Source organism: Ascaphus truei, chromosome 10 (genome assembly GCF_040206685.1).
Source record: "Ascaphus truei isolate aAscTru1 chromosome 10, aAscTru1.hap1, whole genome shotgun sequence".
NCBI lineage: Eukaryota > Metazoa > Chordata > Amphibia > Anura > Ascaphidae > Ascaphus > Ascaphus truei.
Genome location: NC_134492.1, coordinates 41,253,231 through 41,274,764, shown reverse-complemented (window position 1 = coordinate 41,274,764; position 21,534 = coordinate 41,253,231). Strand labels below are relative to the sequence as shown.

The 21,534-nt window shown below is 43.2% G+C and overlaps 1 protein-coding gene across 4 annotated transcripts in view; it reads left to right on the top strand.

The window, feature by feature from the left end:
• Positions 1-15,552, top strand: part of UCK2 (uridine-cytidine kinase 2) — a 70,838-nt gene extending 55,286 nt beyond the window's left edge. For all 4 annotated transcript variants that reach the window (XM_075616804.1, XM_075616805.1, XM_075616806.1 and 1 more), the window contains exons 2-7: positions 2,412-2,571; positions 4,114-4,210; positions 5,809-5,951; positions 7,166-7,263; positions 10,106-10,154; positions 11,762-15,552. In XM_075616804.1, the coding sequence (XP_075472919.1) occupies positions 2,412-2,571; positions 4,114-4,210; positions 5,809-5,951; positions 7,166-7,263; positions 10,106-10,154; positions 11,762-11,904 (690 nt within the window). In that variant the 3' untranslated portion in view covers positions 11,905-15,552. The remainder of the gene's footprint in view (positions 1-2,411; positions 2,572-4,113; positions 4,211-5,808; positions 5,952-7,165; positions 7,264-10,105; positions 10,155-11,761) is intronic.
• The last annotated feature ends 5,982 nt before the right edge of the window (positions 15,553-21,534 follow it).

Below are 21,534 nucleotides of genomic sequence, written 5' to 3'. Positions count from 1 at the left end.
GTCACGAGGGGCTTCTATGCGAGTCATCACTGGTGGAGAAGCAGATCGGTAGGAGAGAGGAACGAACAACTGACTGAGCTCCACTGGTCCGCACCTGCGCCTATACTTCTGGATCTCCCCGTCACCTACTCGCACCTTTTTTTAGTTGCAATTTTATTGTCATGTTATTTTTGATCAGTCCTATCGTGGGACTGTTTTATTCCATAAAATTACATAATGCACCTCCGTGCGCCGCCTTCGCTTCATTTCGTTTCTCTTACTTACCAGTCTGAAGGTGTTTTTTTTTTCTTCTAGTTCTGTTTGTTTTCCAGCTCTCTGCTCTTTAAATATTTGCACTGTACATGCAGAAATGGTTTTCATCAGGTCTCCTGCCATTAATTCGCGCTCTCACTTTGGCCGTGTATTTGTCGTCTATCTGTTCTCTTTGTATTTACCTTCTGCTCCCTTTTTGGCACTGGCTGATTTTTACCTTCCCATTTCTTTTAGGTCTTCAACCGCTTTACTACTGAAAGGGCGAACTATATTAAACATCTGTCTTCTCTATTCAATACAATAATTCTAATTCCGCTTACGAACACTCTAGGACCGGCGATTATCAGTCTCATGGCTGAAGAACTGCGCCAGATTTATCAATGGAAAAGTGTTAGTGTGTGTTAGTGTGTGTGTGTGTGTGTGTGTGTGTGTGTGTTAAATATGTGCTGCTTTTTGTACCAGATTCCCAAGCTGCACGCTTCGATAAACAACTCTTCTACACTTCTTACATCTTGCAATTGTTGCTTTCCACACACTAACTAGGCTGGTACCTTCCTACCTTTTTTATCTCTAGAAGAGGAACCGTGAGAACCAGTGTCAGATACTGTATAACTGATACTAACACCACGCCACTAATGGGCCATTCTCTGCCTCCAGATATGTCCATGCTGCTTGCATACATCTGTGAACTTCCTCTCCATGAATAGATAAAGTCCACTTATTAATACGATTTGCTGTCACAGGTTCCAGAGTTTCCATGTGTGATCCGTTGCGTTTCCCTGATCCAACTTGATACAAATGCTCACTTTGGCTTCTTTGTACGGGTTGCCCTAAAATGCCAATGTTAATAACAATAATAATGCTCTTTTTATTTAGAAATGTCTAACTGATTTAATTTCTTAATCCGTCTTGCTGCTTAATGATTCTTCTAATGATATCGTGGTTTTATTTAAAAAAAAAAAAAATTTGCATTGCATCTCTGGTACAAAAAAACTCATCTTTTTGGTCCAGTGGCTCTCTTTACCTGCACAATCCTTTTATAAATCAACTTTGCAGTGCTGGATAAAAAATGTATTTGAAAGGAGCAACTGAATCTACTGTATATTTTGGAAAATGTTTGTCTGCTATGCATTTGGACACATCTTAAGATATCAGAACCACATTTTGCAAGTTATTACATTTTCTCTGACCAGCAAGTCGGCTACTGGGTGTTGTTACCTGTCAGATACTTTGCCTACCAGGTACATCATAATGCACACATGCAGGTTACTGTGGGAGCTCAAATGCTGGTCCCTTAACATAATCAGTTCATTGTATACAGAGGGGACCATACAGGGGAATATGTTAACTCTGGTGCAATTCCAATTCCTCATGTGGAAATACACTGTTCCCTGGAGATGTCTATGAAAGTGTCATCATTTCTCCTTTTCATTAGGGTAGCCTATAAATATATGAGAGTACTTACTGTTGTTCCCCTGTAGGTTTTCGAGCGTGCAACCACGTCCAAAGTACAAGAGAATCCAAAATGTAGTGTGAGGTGCACTGCAACAAGGAGCTGGTCATATGGCAATAAAATATGATTTATTCAAAGCTGCATTTAAAAAACGGTGGCGGGTACAAAGCTCCTACGCGTTTCGTTCACTCCTTGATAAAGTGCCTCACGGCACGAAACGCGTAGGAGCTTTGTACCCTCCACTGTTTTTTAAATGCAGCTTTGAATAAATCATATTTTATTGCCATATGACCAGCTCCTTGTTGCAGTGCACCTCACACTACATTTTGGATTCATAATGCACATAGCCTTGTGGCAAATAAGACGAGTCAGGTAGCTATAAAGTTTACACAGGCAGCAGACAAAAAAGAGGAAGTAAGTTGGCACAGCGAGAGAGATTCTTCAAATTCCCAAGCAAGGCCGGGTACTTCCAGCTACAATAATAAATGATACTTGGTACAAAATAAGCATCATCGACTGTGCTGTAAACTTTATCAAAATCCAATCGAATGTGTTAAATAAATAAAAATAAGCCGCTGCTGCTTACAATCTTGGGCGCTCCACCTATCCAATAGTAGACCTATTTGGAACTTGAAATTATTGTACATTATGTGGTTCTGTCTGACAGATCAAATAAATAAAACATATTTATTTATTTTTGCCACAGTCGTCCGTGTGTTCGAAGATTGTGCAGCTGCTGGGTCAGAATGAGGTGGACCATCATCAAAAGCAGGTGGTCATGCTGAGTCAGGACAGTTTCTACCGTATACTAACTCCAGAGCAGAAGAGTAAAGCACTTAAAGGCCAGTTCAACTTTGATCACCCAGGTAAGTTCTACCTGACACGGCTCTGGGCTGTCACTTGTATACACAGAGCATAGGGAAGGGTGGGGGAGAGAGAAACATGTGAAGAAAGCATTTCAAGGAGCCTTGAAGGTAAAATCTTCTGAGATGAGCGGTTGATGACCAAACTAACAGCCCACACCTCCATTGATCCTTGTAAAGCTTTTTCTGAAGTGCACCACTATATATAGAATAATAATTTTGAATTGATAAAAATAATCCCTGGGATGGGATCATTCATGGTGGTATAAATTTAGACCTCCAATGATAACCATTTTTAGTGCACCAATTTTCCCATGCCCAGCATGTCATACTCTTTCTAGGTGTAAGCCTTTTTGTTGGTAATGCATACCTCCAGTAGGGCTTCTGTTTGTCCCAAGTATTGTTTATTGATTGATTTTATTTTTATTTTATGTATTTTGCCCTTCTAATTTCTGACCTGACATCACAGCAACAGTTCAATTCAAGTAGAGTTTTCCCACCATAAATTAGAAATGAGAATGCATTGCTTGTCTCTTGTTTTTAAATGGTTCTGTCCTATGAATGTACCAAAGCGGCACCTCTCCTTGCATTGGGATCCAGTTACCTTGCCTTTTTTGAGCTCTTCTTCTCTTCTTGGCTCAGTAGTGACTGTTCTAGTTCAGGTAGGAAATACTCTTGCTCGTGTACAAGGGTTGGCAGGCCCAAACCACATAAAGCTTCTATTACAGATGCAATACTAGTTTTGTTCTCTTGAAATGTAAGATGCGGCCATAATACAAATGGCTACAAATGTTTTAACAAGTCCAAAGTTTTTAATTAAGAAATGGACTGTAGACACCTTGTCTCATGCTCTGCTTTGCCATGGGGTGCTGGCCCATCTGGCAGCAAAGAGGTTAAGATTTAGCAAGGAACACCTCTTTAATGGGACACAGCAACATTAATGCAGAGAAGTTCTTGTTGGGCCAGGATCACCCTCATGTTGGGCTGTGGTGTTGTGGAAGCAGGAGATTCTTATATGGTCAACTGTTCTCTTTCTAGATATCAGCCCTGAAGTGTCCAAAATGTAAAAAGGACATTTTATCCCACTAATTTTTATTATTTATGTGGGGGTGGGAGAGGGGAGAAATGTGCAGACTTAATTTCGTCTGTATGTGGGTCTGTGTATATCCTTACATATACTACCATGACTGCGTTTTTAGATTATCTGCATCAGTGGCCCTTTATTCTGTCATCTCTGATACCGCCAACCCAGCTGTATTGCCCAGATTCCCCCATTAAAGTCACGACTTTCGTGTGCCGACGATTCCAGAATAACAGTTTGCGTGCATGTGTCAGTGTATGTGCATTTGTATCGGGGAGGGATAAAAAGTACCAGGTGCTGGCATACAGTCTCAATGGCTGTAAGTGGCGCAGGGCACAGTGAAGTAATGTTGTGCTGGTGGATGGGTTTAAACCACCTGGTTACAGTAGACTTCCCCTGTCTGACTCCTGTCCCCCGCACCAGCAGCTCACGCCCTCCCCCCCCGCACCTTCTTTTCTGTGCAGATGCCTTTGACAATGAACTCATCTTGCAGACACTCCGAGAGATCATGGAAGGGAAGACCGTGCAGATCCCGGTGTACGACTTTGTTTCCCACTCTAGGTAATGGAGAAGTGTGTGTGTGTGTGTGTGTGTGTGTGTCTCCCATGAGGACACCCTGCTTCCTGAGCTAATTGCCTCCATAGGGGGTGCAGGACGCAGCTCTGGGTGGGCTGTGTGGGGCTAACGAAATGTTGGCATCTTCTTGGGAGTCCCATGATTTTTATATTTTTTGCCCACGTGCTTAAACCCTCGCGTGCCATGTGGGGCCTGGTACTCCTAGGTTAACAAAATATTCAGTCAACGTAGGAACAGTTTCAGTGTTTCTTAAAGGTGGCACTTTGACCCCTGCCCTGTATGCAGAACTGTCTCTCATAGAGCCGGTTATCCCACCCTGCTTCGGTCCTACAAATCTGACGGCACATCTGTCCTATGTAAGCCATTTACCAGTGAGGGGGGAGAATTCATTATGGCAGCTTGACAAAAACGCTGGTACTTTAAAGCACTTCTAGTTAGGCTCTTGCACAGTGTTTGTTCAGCTGCAAGTACCCAATACTCTCAGAATATCACTTTCATTTCATCCGGTTCATCATGCCCCAATAGCGGCTTTGTAAATTAGGGTGGCAATTCCCATGTTGTAAAATAAATACATACTGTAAAGTAACCTTCTCATATGTAGTCCACTTAGTTTTGTTTTTGTAACGAATAGTAATGCTACCAACAGTTTTAAAGGGGGCACAGTTTCTCCCCCCCTGGTGTTCTCTGGGTTGATGTTACTGGAAACACAATACAGGTGGTTCTCGGTATCCGACGGCCCGTTTCTCGTCGAACGGCTTATCTGACATCAGAACCACTTATCCGATGCTCACCGCCGCGGGTTAACATGGACTTGTTATCCGGCTGCGGTTTGCGGGACGCGTTCCAGCGGATAAGCGAGGACCGCCTGTACCCTGTGTAATTGCAAATGCCTTTTTGTTAGTGGGGGCTTCTACCATTTGTTTTTTTTTTCCTTTATATATTGCTGCTGACCGCACTGCATCTGTGTGTTGGTAATTTTGCACATACAGGCTCCTTGATCCTGATCTGCACATACACATTTGTACAAAGATGCACACAGAGCCACACATGCTTATACCCTGAAGCAAAAGCCTAATGCTTTTTTTCCTGCTTATGTGGGTGCTAGAACCTTGGTACTATATACTTCCCCTACCCAGTAAGGGGCCTTAAATGGGTGCATGTGACCTTGAACATAGTCCTATATACATCATTTTCATGTATCGTGTGTGTGTGTGTCCCACGCCCTGCCACACTTGATTCCACAAATTCGCATAGCACTTTGAGTTCCATGGACTTTTTTTTTATAAGGTTGAACGCTATGGTACCTCCATTATTTGCCCCTATATTTTACTATAGCCGTGTTTCCCAACTCCAGTCCTCAGGGAACCCCAACAGGTCAGGTCTTAAGGATATCCCTGCTCCAGCACAGGTGGGTTAATCAGCGGCTCAGTCATTTTGACTGAGCCACCTGTGCTGGCGCAGGGATATCCTTAAGACCTGACCTGTTGGGGTTGCCCGAGGACTGGAGTTGGGAAACACTGTGCTAGAGGAACATGTTCTTTTTTTCAGTCTCACTTATTTTGGGTGCTTCCTGGTCATTGTAGGAAGGAGGAGACTCTGGCTGTGTATCCTGCAGATGTAGTGCTGTTTGAAGGAATCCTGGCTTTCTACGTGCAGGATATTAGAGACATGTTCCAGATGAAACTCTTTGTGGACACTGATGCAGACACACGGCTCTCCCGGAGAGGTGAGGTCAGCGCCGGTCACTGCAATGGGCACAGAAGTGCAAATATGCAACTTAGATCAGCAGAAACATCTCATTCTCAACCAGCGTCACCCGGCCAACCTACTTTGCTAGCGCACCTAGACACCAGCCAAAAAAAACAAAAAAAAAACACACTGGCTAATGTCCAGGTATTCTAAACATTTTCTAAAGCCGGTCCTTTAACCTATTTAACGTGTCGCTGCCATTGGTTCACTTTTTGGTCCTAGTTCTTTTAATCTCCCAGACCAGCAGTAAGAAACTATGTGACTTGGCACTGAAGGTTCCATTGGCTTCTTTTGCTGGTTCTCAGGTTTGCTGCAGGTGATCAGGGAATCCAGAGATCAGATGCAAGTGTAATTTATAAGTCCAGGTCTCCCTGTAAGCTATACAATTCTCTGGTAGATTGTACGCCCCTTAGGGCATGAAAGAAGTGAACAGCTTTTTGTATAGGTATGTGTAAACTTGGTAATATTTTGAATTGTATCCCCCATACTATTCTCAGGCTGCGGTTTTGGGAGGAAACATGCAAAGTTATTTTGGGGGAGTGGTACCGGGGGATCCTCTGAAACTCAACCACTATTTTCAGGATCGTAGGGGTTGGGAGGGGGGGGGGTGACTCTGGTTCCTTAGTTGATTATCTTTGAAGGAACTGGGTTTAAAGTTCCCTCTTGGGGAAACAATATGGATGCCAAATCTTGCGGGCTCCACTGCAGATGCTGGCAGAGATATTGAATTCTCCATGAAGGTGCAACAGTACCGTTAAGTATCTCGGGGGTCAGAAGGTTCGTAGAGCTAAAAGTAGGATCAATTTGACGTCTTGGTGGAATTGCTCCTTTAATAAAACCCATCCTGTCATGTTATGAAACGAGCTGTATACATGGGAGAGGGGGCAGATTTCTCAAACTTTCACACTTTTTTTTTTTTTTTTTTTTTTTAATTTATTAGCAAATCCAGTATATTTTGCCAAGGTGGCGTTGAGGTTTTAAAGACCTGAACTGGCGCAAACTTTTAAGATGGATTTCAACGTCCAAATTGGGATGAAAGCACCAATGTGACAATCCGCAGGCTGAAGCTGTTCCTTTAACACCCCATTGTACTGAGCCAGATACATAAACTCCATATAAATAACTTCTGATGAGGAATGCTGCTGAACTGCATCTTACCACGGTGTCTGTTTCTCTCTGCTCCCCACGCAGTGCTAAGGGACATCAACGAGCGTGGAAGGGATCTGGAACAGATTCTCTCGCAGTACATCACTTTTGTGAAACCAGCCTTCGAAGAGTTTTGCCTGCCTGTGAGTAACCCGCATATTACTTCCCAAATGTATCTCTTGCTGCGAACAGTTCACCACCTCCATATGTGAGAGCACGACAGAGGACTGGCGTACTCGCAGTGACAGGGTCGGCAGCTCCTGTTTTTGTATTTTTTTTCTTCTTGCGCCGACTTGAGAAACAGGTTTTTGTTGTACGAATAATTGCCATCAAGCTAGGGTGTCTCCCTCTCTCCCTCTCTCCCTCCCTCACTCTCTCTCTCCCTCTCTCCCTCCCTCCCTCTCTCCCCCTCCCTCTCTCCCCCTCCCTCTCTCCCCCTCCCTCTCTCCCCCTCCCTCTCTCCCCCTCCCTCTCTCTCTCTCTCTCTCTCTCTCTCTTTCTTTCTTTCTTTTTTTTTTTTAATTCCTGGTGATGCTGGACATTTTAAAGATGGCTGGTGCAGTTGTCCACTACACAGCTGCAACTGCATCCTCTTTCATGGCTATTTTGATTTTCCCTAAAGGGTGCGATTCAGCTCTGGAGGGCCCCACGGCTCAAATGTGGTTTGAAAACAAAACAAACCAAAATGGAGGGATGGTGCTGCTATAAAAGTATTTGTTGGGCGTTTCCAAAATGACCTATTATACTGAGCCCTGGTCATTGTGAGCTCAGCTTCTATTATAGCAGTATGGACTGTATTGTCTGGCGTCTGCTAGCACAGGGTGCACAACTCCAGTCCTCCAAGACCCCTCCAACAGGTCAGGTTTTAAGGATAATATAATAACATGTTCTTGTATAGCGCTGCTGGGTTTACGTAGCGCTTTACAGAGACATTTTGCAGGTTAGGTCTCTGCCTCGTGGAGCTTACAATCTGTTTTTGGTGCCTGAGGCACAGGGAGATAAAGTGACTTGCCCAAGGTCACAAGGAGCCGACCCCGGGAATTGAGCCAGGTTCCCCTGCTTCAAACTCTCCGTGCCAGTCAGTGTCTCTTACTCACTGAGCCGCTCCTTCTCTGGATATCCCAGCTTTAGCTCAGGGTGCTCAGTCTTCGACTGAGCCACTGAATGAGCCACCCGTGCTGAAGCTGGGATATCCTTAAAACCTTACCATTTTGGGGGGGTCTGGGGGGCTGTAGTTGTGAGCACCCCTGTGCTAGATCTCAAAGGAAGTGGGGGAAAGGGGACATTGGCCATCAGCACAAACTGTTGCTTTAAAATGTACAATCTTCCACCCTGATCAGGGGCCAAAGAGAGGAAATGTACTTCCCTGGTGAAACAAAGGGAATAAAGTGCGCAACTAAAACCTATCTCCGATTTAACCACTGTATATACCAAGTGATATAGGGTTGGACAATATTACGTGATCCAATAGGTAATTGAGAATGAGCGTCTGCAGCTGTGTCGACAGGGGTGGCTTAAACACCCCCAGGAGCTAGATCAGAGAGAAAAAAGACAAAAACACAGCGCACAGCGCTTATAGTGCATTAACAATTATAATGTTCAATTGTGCAATACAGGTGAGTATTAAGCGTACATTAAGGATGATTTAAAACAGCATTTCAGGGATTGTTACCCAAACGCCAACCAGGTGTCTCCGGGGCGATGTCATCTAGGTTGGTCACAGATTGATGACTTGTAGATCTTGAGATACACTTCTAGTACCCTTGGTACTGCTTTGGCAGAAACGAGTTTAGCTGGTGAGGGTGATGGCTTGTGGTGAATCACTGCATCCGGGATGAAGAGACCCCTGTGGTTTCGAAACGCGTTGGAATAGACTGCGATTCGATTACCAAGTGAACAAGCACATCCTAAAGTCTATACTCTGAATTTGGATCGGTGAGGAGATTGAGGCGCGCGATATTCACTGTCGCGGGAGAATGACGTCACGCATTCCGAGACGGAGAGTCGGGCAGCCGCAGGCATGCAGTGATTCACCACAAGCCATCACCCTCACCAGCTAAACTCGTTTCTGCCAAAGCGGACACGACCCAAGGGTACTAGAAGTGTATCCCAACATCTACAAGTCCTCAATCTGTGACCAACCTAGATGACATCGCCCCGGAGACACCTGGTTGGCGTTTGGGTAACAATCCCTGAAATGCTGTTTTAAATCATCCTTAATGTACGCTTAATACTCACCTGTATTGCACAATTGAACATTATAATTTTTAATGCACTATGAGCGTTGTGCGCGGTGTTTCTGTGTTTTTTTCTCTGCTCTACTTCCCTGGCGCATAGGATTGGTTTCTTGATCACCGTTTCAAACAAAGGCAGCAGGACTCCAGGGACTTTGCGTTGTATTTTACACTGACGCATGCTGCTTAACCATGTGAAATAAATGTATACTGATGATGAATATTTGTATTTTATGGTGTGCTGCCTTATCATTTGACAACCAGACTTGGGTAGAAAAGTAATCCAGCATTCTCGTCAACATTTTCCGTGTTCATTCACACCTTCATCCTATGGGCGCAAAAACGTGCATGGATAGAAAAATAAGTGTTCTGCGTTTTAAGACTGGTTGTGCTCAATCCTGTTGGCTGCAATTAATGCGCAGCCAAAGAAAGAGAAATGGGCACCATGTTTTTGAGTGAAGACTGTGTACATTGTGCGTTTTCTACACCTGTATTGATGGATGCCCGTACCCGTACTGATCAATGCTGAAAAACGGAGCACAAAAGGCATGCTGGGTTTTTTTTTTTTTGGAGTTTGGTTCATCACAAGGTTGTGTCCACATCCTGCAGATTCTTCTGCCTCCAGCTGTCAGACGCCCTCATTGATGAACAGAAAGCAGATGGATTGCTAGCGTGAGAGCTCTTAGTGATTTTTTTTTTTTTCCTTATTATTATTTTAATCACACTCTGGTATTTTCTGATTGCCTTGTAGACCAAGAAATATGCTGATGTGATCATTCCCAGAGGCGCTGACAATCTGGGTGAGTAGCGTGCGGGAGGTGGATGTAGAATGGGAGGGGGGGGGGGGAGGAAGAGGGTCATATTGGGCTGCAGGTAACTTGCAGCAATTTGCTGTACTTTTGTACTAACTTGCCATTGTTTAGAGCTGCTACCTGGCCTCGGGTTAAATTTAAAAAAATAAACCCCTGCTGAATTCTGCTGCTGTGTTGTGAGATTGAAACCTTTTTGTGCTGTATTTTTTAAAGGGGCTATCTCTCCTAGGACAAAGTGCTAATGGCGGTGACCTGTTTAAATGGTTAATGTGAGACGGTCAATACTTCATATTTCTGCTAGAGGGGGAGGGAGAAGGACACTTAGAAGTATCAATACTTTAAAAAAAAAATGTTTTCCACGAACTGGTGTCACTGGCACTCAAGGGGTTAACGCGCCCATATTCAACCCCTTAAACATTTCACAGTGATTGGCTCATTTCTGTAAACTGGCCTTTCCCCCGTGAATAAGCCGCAGTCTGAAGCTGATCATTAACCTGTTTCGAGCCCGTAACGCATAGATAGGAGGTAACTGCATAAAAACTCCCTTTTTTATATTGGCCGAGCGATACATTAACAGCCCCCGTACAGCAGACAGGAAGTGGGGAGGTCTCTTGTCAACCCACCTCTGGCATGTTTTTGGCTCAACTTGGCTGCCAGCAAGATGATGAGATGGGAGGGGGAAGGGGGGGTCTGCTTTCTAGAGGCCGTGGGATGAAAAGACCCGATAACACCGAAGTATCTGTTCATCCCCCGTCTGTTTAGGTTTGCAGCAAAGCGACAGTCGGACCTTGTTAGTTGGCTCTAACCTTGGCAGGCCTCACAGTAGCACACAATAACCCTTTCACTGGCCTTGTTGTATAAATAGGATGGGTGGGTGAGATCTGGTCAGTTGGATGGCTTCCTCCCAAGGAATGTGCTGAAGCATAGAACTTGCTAAGGAATTCAATGTTTAACCCTTGCTGTGCTAAAGGGCGGCTCTACTTAAGGGAAAGGCTCATAACAGCTTTAATGTAATCTCTTCTGTCTGACCACCTTTTATTTTATTCATATTTGAAACCAGGTGTCTAATGCCTAGTGTGGTTTCAATCTAAAAGGAGATGGGAGCAACTAAGACTGGTTCCTATTTTATTGCACACAGCTGCTTTGCACCATTGAGTAGGAAGGATGGGTCTTGTTGAGCTGGTAGTTGGGAGGATATGTTGTGTGGGGTAGGCAATGGGTGACACCTTGTAACCGGAGGGGGTGGTGTTCCTTTCCAAATGATGTTGATACAGATGCCTTGGTAATGAGGGTTCTACATTGGTTTTGGTGGAGGTGGATCGCCGCGCATTTTTGGCAACCTGCCTCCCTTTCCTAAACCTACCCCTCTCTTCAAAGTCTCACTGCCCCTGAGGGAATATCCCATGACATTACAGAAATGCTTCCTTGAGCTTCTGCACATACTCGCTCTCAGCAGTGAGAGGGACACTGGGTGACCATGGCGTTGGTCCTTATGGGACTATCTTTACTGTGACCCTACAGCCTTCTGCGTCCCTTAAATAATAATAATGCTGCGCGGTCCAACAATTCCTCTAACTTCTGCTTCTCTCCCACAGTCGCCATCAACCTGATCGTTCAGCACATCCAGGATATTTTAAATGGGGGCTTAAGCAAACGTCAGAGCAATGGCTACACGAACGGTTACAGCAGCCCTCGGAGCAGACACGCCTCTGAGTCCAGCAGAAGCCGACCTCACTAAAGTGCCTTTAAATCCTGGATTAACTCATTGGATCTGTAAACACTGCCCACCAATACATTGTGTGTGTGTGTGTATATACCATGCCTCTTCTCTGCTGGAGAGACCCCTGATGAGTGATGTCCCCTGCAGGAAGGTGTTGCCCTCGTTTTCTCTGTCGAAGGTTTAAATGGTGTCCAGTGCGCTGCAGGAGTTGGGTTACCCTATGACTGGAACCAAACCAAACTCCTGCAGAGCTTTACTGGTCTCTCTGTCTGGGAAGAGGGTAATGGAGAAGCCATGGACAAATACACCAATGCCTTTGTTGTTGTTTTTTTTTTTTTTTTTTTTTTTTTTTTTTCCTTCTACTTTTTATTGGACTGGGGCAGGAAGGGTAAAGGGGGGGCTTAATAAATAACAAAACTTGAACTACCACAGCGACTACTGCAAAAATGAAATCCAAACCAACACCTCAAAATCCAATATAAATATATATAAATATATATATATAAAATATCTATTTTTGTCTAAATGTACAATTTATGTAACATTATTTGCCGCCACAAGTATTTTCCAAGCTTTGGTATTGTAAGGGTTACCTCTAGGGCTAGAACAGAGAGCTTGATCGCCTGTAGTCGGGATGGTATCATCCAAGCCATGTTATGGGGTGGGTATGTTTCAGACCACTTGCCATTACAAGAAGCTAATTTGTGCCTGGTCCCTGCAGTCTGATTTTTAGGTTCTGTTCTATGTTCTTGGTCTGTTATCTGGTCATATGCTGTGTTAATGGGATGGGGGTAAAGTGTCTATGATAATCGGTGTTCACCCGTTCTTAGGTGAATTTGGTGGGACAGTACCACTTAGTAGACCAAATGAATAATGATGATAAACACCTTTAATATCTGCACTGCTCAATTAAAAAAAATGTGTTTTTTGTTTTTTTTTGTTTTCTTGGTACCCTCTGAAACTGCTGGTTCCTTTCTCGGATCCTGTGTTTGATCTTAAGCTTGGCTCCCTTTTGCAGATCTGGGCCTAAGCATGCCTTTACTCCCATTCAATTTTAAAGGAGTATAGGTGTGCTAATGCTTGGGCCCCTTCAGTGGAGCTGGGCCTTGGTGTGGTTTTTATTTCTGAAGGTCTGTTACAGATTAACTCTCATCCCAGTTCATGAGAATTAACGTTGCATGGGGTGTGTTGGCCTGTAATGGAGCTTAATGAATAACCTGTTTTAGTGTATTATGCCGGAGACACCAGGTTACAAACGCAGGATTCCTGGGATGAAATAAAATGTCTATCACACGTTGCGAAAAATATCAATAGTGTAACTCCTCTTTATTTTTTTTTATTATTTTTTTTTATTATTTTTTTTTACACAAAAAATAAATAAAACATGCCTGGAGAACAGGGCTGCCTCATAATGAACGCCGTGGTAAATATATTTTGGGGGTTTTAAAAGATTTTGGCTTCGATTTGCCAATATGTGCTTTGCCATGAGACAACCGTTAAGCGCTGGAAGGCTCCTTATGCCATATTGACTTGTCTTCCTGTAACAGAAAGGTGTCTAATGCAATAGCACTGCTTACTGAATATGGCCCTAATCTCCCTTTAACATGAAAACGTCACTGTGTAGCAATGTGTTTGTTTTTTTAATGAAGGGAACACTGGAATCATACTCGTCACTCACAGTATTGTCCTCAAGATGTGGCTGCTGTTGATGGCAACAGAATTACCTCCCAAGTGAAAGAAGAACTGGGGGGGGGGGGTTATATTTTTACTACCTCAGATGGTTGGAGAGGAGGGGAAACCTTCCAAAGCAAGTGGTTACCTAGAAAATGTTAAACATCTACATCTTTTTAATAGCCTTATTCTCCAATATCTGATCATTCAGTCTTGGAGGAGCATGGCTCACAGTGACTGGGTTATACATATAACTTTGATAGTGGGTGTGACTGTTCCCTTTATTGGTTTCATGTGCCCCCTCTCCATTACATGTGCACTGGTTTAGGTTATTAACAGATGTGGTCAGGCTCCTATCTGTTGGCTATGTCATCAGCAGCTTGAGCCAGATGACATAACCAAGATTTCTGCAATCTTGGGCCTGGGGTGAATAGGATGAGTCCTGATGATATCACCTGGCAGATCAGATTTTGTCACTAGCACCTGGAACCAGGTGTCTCCATCTCCTGTGTAGTGTTTTATTATTTTTAAACCTGTAAATTAAGCAGATGATGAAGGCATTTTGCCTTGGGGTGAAGTAGACAATAAATAAACTTTAAATATGGGATCAGAATACAGAAATGTTTGATTTTGTTTTTTTACCCTCTAGTGTCCAAGATGCACATTTTTGGAACCTGGCTTCAAGGTATAAATTTGGCTTGTTGCCTTAACTTGGGGCATCAGTAACAGAGAATATCCTCATTTTTATAAGACCTCCAGGAACTGAATGTCACTGCAACCAAACATGCTTAGCACTTGCTGCTTTTTATTTTAGTTTTCAGACACATACCCAGAATCCTCTGCACCTCCTTGGTTCGTTGAACTGCTATGGCAAGGAATCTATAACCAGCATGTGGCATGAAAGCAAATGCCTGAAATTGAATCCCATGCTGTGCATAGAAGCGAAATAGTTCAGGGCCCATGGATCACTGGATTCTCCCGTTTCTTAGTATTGTGGTGCCACCTACTGGGTGCTGTTGCTTTTTGCAATAACCAAATAAAAGTAAGATCTGGGATGTGCACGAACAGAAAGGTTGCTTAGGTGTGTGTACGCTTACACTTGTATTTTCAGATGGGCTTGGCTAGAACTGCGTGAATGAATCATTGTTCACACCTCCCAGCCATTTCTTGCTGAGTATTAATGTGTGCATAGATGGTTTTGACAAATCGTTACTGACTTACTACACATGCCCCGTGTCTGGAGGTTGTGGTGGTACTAATGGGTCTGGAGTACCAATACTTGACCAACTCTGAGTACCAACACTTTATATTTACAAGCTTCTACTTTAAGGTCGCGCCTATAGTGCCTGCGATGGCGAAGCGTGACGTCACCGCTAGCGAAAGTTGTATTTTGCTTTGTGGCGGCGGCCTCGCGGGCGACCAGGGCATTGATTGGTTCAGGGGCTGTCACATGAGGCGACAGCCCCTGAAAAATCAAAGCTTCCCGGTTTCCGAAAATCCCATCGCTTTGTCGCCGTCGCGCTTACTATAAGCGCACGTGGCGGCGGCGACAAGGCATTTGTTTTCGAGCGATGTCGCGTCGCCGGCACTATAAGCGCGGCCTAAAGCAGCAGTCCAAGTTGCCGTTTTTTTACATTGCTTTTCCTTTAATGTGTGCCTCAATACAATCCACACAATGATTGAGTAATTAGCTAAATTGCCGATCGATCAGTGACGATTCGGCTTGGGGGTTTCACTAAATGGTTGTCGGTGCAGCAGAAGAGGACCAAAGATGCAAAGTTCTGTGGGGATGATCATGTGACCAGGCAGTCACTAGATATCATGTCAATACAGAAATGCACCAATTGTATCGGTGACTTTGTAAATGGTTGCTATAGAAACTAAAAAGGCTTGATAACATAATTAAAAATGTAATTCAGAGTTGTTTGAGAAAATACTTATAGCATATATAATTTTTTTTTTTAGGGTGCAGAACTCATTTTTTTTTTTTTTTTTTTTAAATAAAACAGAATATTGCTTGGTCTGCAGCTTTAAAATCAGTTTCTTATTGAAAAATATAAAGGTACCTTCTTACACTGCCACACTCCCGCTACAAATTTACAGCCTTCTACATTTTAAAATACAGCAAACCATTTTGTTAGCATCACTGTGACATCCCCACGGACCAAGCATTTAGCAAGCGGGTGAAGATTTTTAATATACCCAAACCTTATATATATATATATATATATATATATATATATATATATATATATATATATATATATATATATATATATATATCTCTCTTAGAATAGCCTTTTCTAAATTGTATGAAAATGTGTATTGGACAAAGAAAAAAAGATGAATTTATACATGTATGTCTTTTATAATCATTTGAAGACTGTAAAACTGATTTTCTTGCACAATTTCATGCCAAGATGTGTAAAATGTGCAGATTTAAAATGAAATGTGCAAAAGCCTATTTTATTTATTTTTGTCTCGTATACGCATATTGTGCGAGGAATAGATGATGTGGTTTGATATAAAAACTTGCTGATAGTCGTCTCCTGATCTAAGCAATGTTTGAATTTGTGCTAAATTAAAAAGTTGATTTGCATAGTATGCTTTTCACAATTCAGTTTTAAGGCTGAATCTGCTACGCTGGTTTCAGTTATTAAACAAGTACTAAATATAGAACAGAGGCTGTTACATTGCAGCATCTATTCACAGCTCTGGTGCCTGCTGGTAAGAGGGACTGCACGATCGTAACACTTTTGTTGGGTATTGAGTGGTGCAGAGGACAGAGACACGTACAGTATAATTAAATACATATGAATATAAATACATTTCTTTATAAAGTTTATATTGAAATTGTTAAAAAGCACCCAACATATATAACGCTCGGTCACTTCCTGTACTCCCAACGAAAATCAGTAATGATGTATCCAGGACCCGAAGAAACAAGAGGCCTCACTTGTCTATTAACTCCGTCAATATGAATGTTTTTCCACCACTGAATTTTTTTTTGGGGCGGCTGGGGGCTCATTAAATGGCTCAGTGCAGCAGAGGAGACCAAAGATGCAAAGTTCTGTGGGGGTGATCATGTGACCAGGCGGTTACTAGCTACAATTGGGGCACTGCTAAAGAGAGAGAGAAGGGGTGTGTCAGAGCCTGTTTCAGAAGAGGAATGGGATGTCTTTGTAAATGGTTGCTATAGAAACAAAAAATGCTTATTACATTATAATACACAAAAAATGTCATTTATACTGGCTTAAATGCTACAAGTATTTTCTCATAGTAGAACTGATTGATTTAAAAAAAAAAAAAATGTAGGATATTGCTTAGACTGCAACTTTAAGTATGAGTCTCCCACCAAACATAGCTCTAGCATAGCTTTATGGCAGGGAAGCAAAAACTTTTTGAGCTGCGCCACCTTCCCTCCCCCCCCTTGCTTTTTTTGGGAGCTGCGCCCGCTTTTGTGCGGCGTGACCTCATTTCCATGGAGACAACCGTGTGACGTCACCCCGCGGCGTCATTGGACACAGCGTTGACATGGCGATGCGTCACAGCGTCTGAATCAAGATAAGTTTTATTGTTGCAAAGGCCTCACGCGATCCCCCTCTGCAAGTGCCCGCGCCCCCCAAAACAAATCCAGCGCCCCCCACTTTGCGCACTGCTGCTTTTATGGTAACTTGCGTCATAAGAAACCCAATATATACTATACCTTGCACCAACTTTGAAATGATACCTTTTCCACTTTACAGTACAAATATAAGAAGCTCATGGACAAATGGCTTATTAGCCAACAACATGCTGAAGGATCATGTAAAAAAAAATCCTACATATTATGAATAGTTTAACAGGTACAGTGTACATGTGCTCTTACCAGCCAGCCACTAGGGCAGCGGCTACGCTGCCGCTGAGCGCGCTTGCCGCTTTCACTTCAATGAAACTATATGTACGGCCATGCTCACGCGGCGCTCTTGCTCGTACACTCTCCAAAGCTCAGCGCGTGGAAATTGAATTTCCCGGTCTCCAAGTGCTGAGCAGGGTCACATGATGCTTCAATAACCAATGGGGGGAGAGAGGCAGACACCGAATGGGGGGGAAGAGAGAGACTGTATCGGATGAGCAGGGAAGGGAGGGAGGGTGGATAGAGGTGGAAAGGGGGGGGGGGAAGGAGTGAATGGAGGGATACAGCCCCGATCCAGCCAATGACATGCCCCCCCACTCCTGCTCGAATTTGTGGACAGCCGAGCGCTCATGCTTGGAGAGGTGGTGACGTCACCGCTCTCAAGCATGAGTGTGCTCAGCGGCCATGGTCTGGGGTGTGGGAGACAGCAGGAGGGGCTGCGTGTTGTGTGAGGAATCGGTTGAAACTTGTCTTGGTGTGACGACAAGTCACGTGAGCGGTTCACCCAATGAGGGCGAACCAGCTCAGTTACGACCCAGACACACCCCCAATGGCGCGTCTAGCATGTCCTAAAAACGCAGCCGATTTTACGCGGGTGATGTCACAGACACCCCCGCACGGGTGAAGGCTGTATGGACGCAGCCTTAGGCAGGTTACAGATGCTGCATACCTGATGCAATGACTGCAGTCTCCTGTGATAGAACCTTCTGCATAGTCTGAGTTAACCGGCTCATTGTCCTTGGGCCTATTCCCCCAGCACTACAGCCGTCAAACATCCATGTTTTGCCTGCCACTTATCCGAGGAGATGTTAGTCGCACAGCCATTCTGAAAAAGGATTTAAGTCGTCATATTTTTATTTAATCCCTCAAGGACACGTGCCAGCACACAGAAAATAACAGTATTTTTCAGCTCTTTGTGTCGGAAGCATGTGTTTTATACAAACGAGCAATAACACTTGTCACACTGTAATTTGTGTATGATCAGTTTCGAGGCATGTAATATTTTGGCGGTGCTGGTTTAGCAGGGCCCTGCATGGTATGTCGGGGCAAAATGAATAACTGCACCTGTTTACTGAGACATCCGGTCTTAAACCACATGACCATCTGGCCCTGGAAGTAGTCTATATAAAGCAACCAACAAACACCCAGCCCTAGAGGTAAGAGGTTATTTATGTTTGTAACAAGACACAGAGACACTTATTACTAATGTTGAGAACACAAGTTGAGTCATAGAAACTTCCAAATTTTGAGGTTAAAAACTTATGTAAATTAAAGGATCATGAGAGGGAAGGGTCTTTATCACTACCTTTTTTATTAAGCCATTCAACACATGCAGTTAAACCGGTTCTGTGTGTCCCTCTCCTGTGGTATAAGATAAGTTTTAATACGCAGGAGCACCCAAACAATTAACTGCACCAGGAGCATGATAGAGAAGAATTACAGAAGATGTGAAGACTCCGTACACATTCACATGGATCTTCATAAAGTTCTTTATTATGATTGATGTTTCGGTCATATATGAATACCTTTATCAGGATGAAGGTCCTACTGTAGTGCTGACAAGTATTCTAAAACAAATCTGGGGCAATCGCCAACAAGACCTAGGTACATGCTGGGTACATGCTGCAACATTTCAGTGACATTTCTGCAGATAGAGTAATGGCCCATCGGATTAACAGCGGGAGTCCCTGGCAGTCCCATTCAAACTGAATGGGACTGCCAGGCACCGCTGGTGTGTTAATCCGATGGGCCATTAGTCTCTGCAGGAATGTCACTGAAATGTTGCAGCATGTACATGTACATTCTTTTGAAGAAAATCCACAGTGCCTTGATTGGCTTTTTTTCATTGGATCACATTTTGGATTACTGACAGGTTTTCCCTGGGGCCAGGAGCACCGGTAAATATCGTTCATTTATTTAATGCTGGTGTGCAGCATATACTCTTGTTTTGCATTGACATCAGAAACACACCTCTTCAATTCTAAATGCATATTCCCAAATGCATGGATTATATCCTAAATTTCATTGAAGACAACATACAATAAGACCGCCCTTTTGGGTGTATTCTTGACTCACCTTCATCAACCTCTAAAATGACACCGTTTGGCTAGAGGGGGGAAAAAACTAAACCTTTTGAATAAAAGGATGCCTGGCTATAGAAAATGTCCCATATATTGTATTCCTATAATACGTAGAAGAATGAGATCTACAGTATACTGTTGCATCTATATAAATACACAGAAAAACAGGCCAGGGCACTGTTGTTAGGCCAATTCTTCTTCAATACTCCATAAGGGCATTTAATTATATTGTTACTGATACATTGTGTCATAGGGGTAGGTTATTGGCTCGCCTGGTTTCTGCTTTATTGAGCAGTTTCTTGGATATGGTGCCTCCCTTCAGTACAGAGCCCCTACCAATTCTCCAATCAGTATAAAGGTATTATACACCTCATTGTCCGTCTACACATCACTCTCCACTGAAGAGCAGGCGAGTGTTTATTGCTGACAGAAAGAAGAGATATATGTAAGTTTTAATATTTCACACTAGGGAATTTGTGCACCCACGGTTCACCATTATAATAAGGGAACTCTGATACAGGCTTTGGACAGCTTTTAATTGCACTAAATCACAAAAGCATAGGCTTAATTTATTTAACCCCCTCAGGGCATTTTCACATATTGCACAAAGTTTAGTCCATAGGACAATAAGAAATGGCATATATTCAGTGTAGGTTCCTGCTAAACGGAGTCTACCTTGACGTGGTTAGCGGCTTGAATCATGTTCTGATCAAAAGGTAGGGGGGGGGGGAGGGGTGAAGAATTGTTACACGCAGAAAGTCCCAATCAAGTAATTGGGATTTTCAAAGAGAGTAGTGCTGAATTGGCATGATTTCTCACTGTGCCCATATCCTATGGAAATCCAGCCATAGAGCTGGTAAGATCAGTATCCCAGTGCTGACTTCCCATTATATTTAATCCTAGAGCAGACCTGTACTATATTCTGATGTTGATCCTCTTAAATCACCAGTCAACGACTAACTGTATCCATCAACCAATCTCCGGAGCCTAAAAATGACTGCTCTAAAAGTAACAGTGTCACATACAGCAGCATGCTTCACCCTGATACACCCCCATACATTGCAGGAATGCACAAAACTATTTTGCAAGTGGATTTGCTTTTATGTGAATTATGCCACGATAATCATTATATGCAGTAATAGGAAAGGCTTAGAATGAAGTATATACTTGATGTACATATTTATTTAGTTCTGCCTCCTTTTTTTTTTTTTTTTTTTTGCATTAATCTTCTCCCATTTTAGCCACCAGGTGTTATTCTTGCTCATAGCCAGGCTGGTGGTAATTGGTCCATAGCAGTTGAAAGGTACATTCTATTTGCTTTGGGTGCTTGTGCTGCATTAGACTTCATGTTATATTCTCAATAGTAATTATGTCAAAAATAACCTACTTTAATGAAGTGTGTTAGAGAAAGCTTGGAATCCCTGAAGATGCTCCCAAGGCAGAACGGAAACCTTGAAATGTGTCATAATAAGAAGTACTGCATACTATTTAGTGACCTTTCAATGTACCAATATGATTAAGTAAACCCTTTGTTTAACGTGGAAGGGCTTCTGTTCCTTTTTGTTTTGAGAACGTTCTCTTGCCTCTAAAAAGTATCCGTGCATCAAGTACTGATTAGGTTTGACACCAACACTGGAGACGGAAAAATATTGCATAATTGTGGGGCTTCCTACATTTTCTACACTTTGCAAACAATCTGTTTTAATATACTCTCCCTTATTCAGTATGCTGTGTAGCAGCTTTCCTGTGCTAGAGAATATATTAATCCCATTCGTTTCAGTAGAGTTTAACGCTTCTTCAGCACTGGGAAGCAGCTTCAAAGCATATTGAATAGGATCCTTATTCTCAATCTCAAACCCCTTTCCTATATCAGTATGATGCACCTCTTGTTAGTGTTGTGCCTCATGCTCCTGAAAATATATATGTAACAGTGTTTCGCCCACCCAATCGCAGATAGCGGCCATTACAGGGTGTATGGTGCATATACCTGCAGGCAACAGG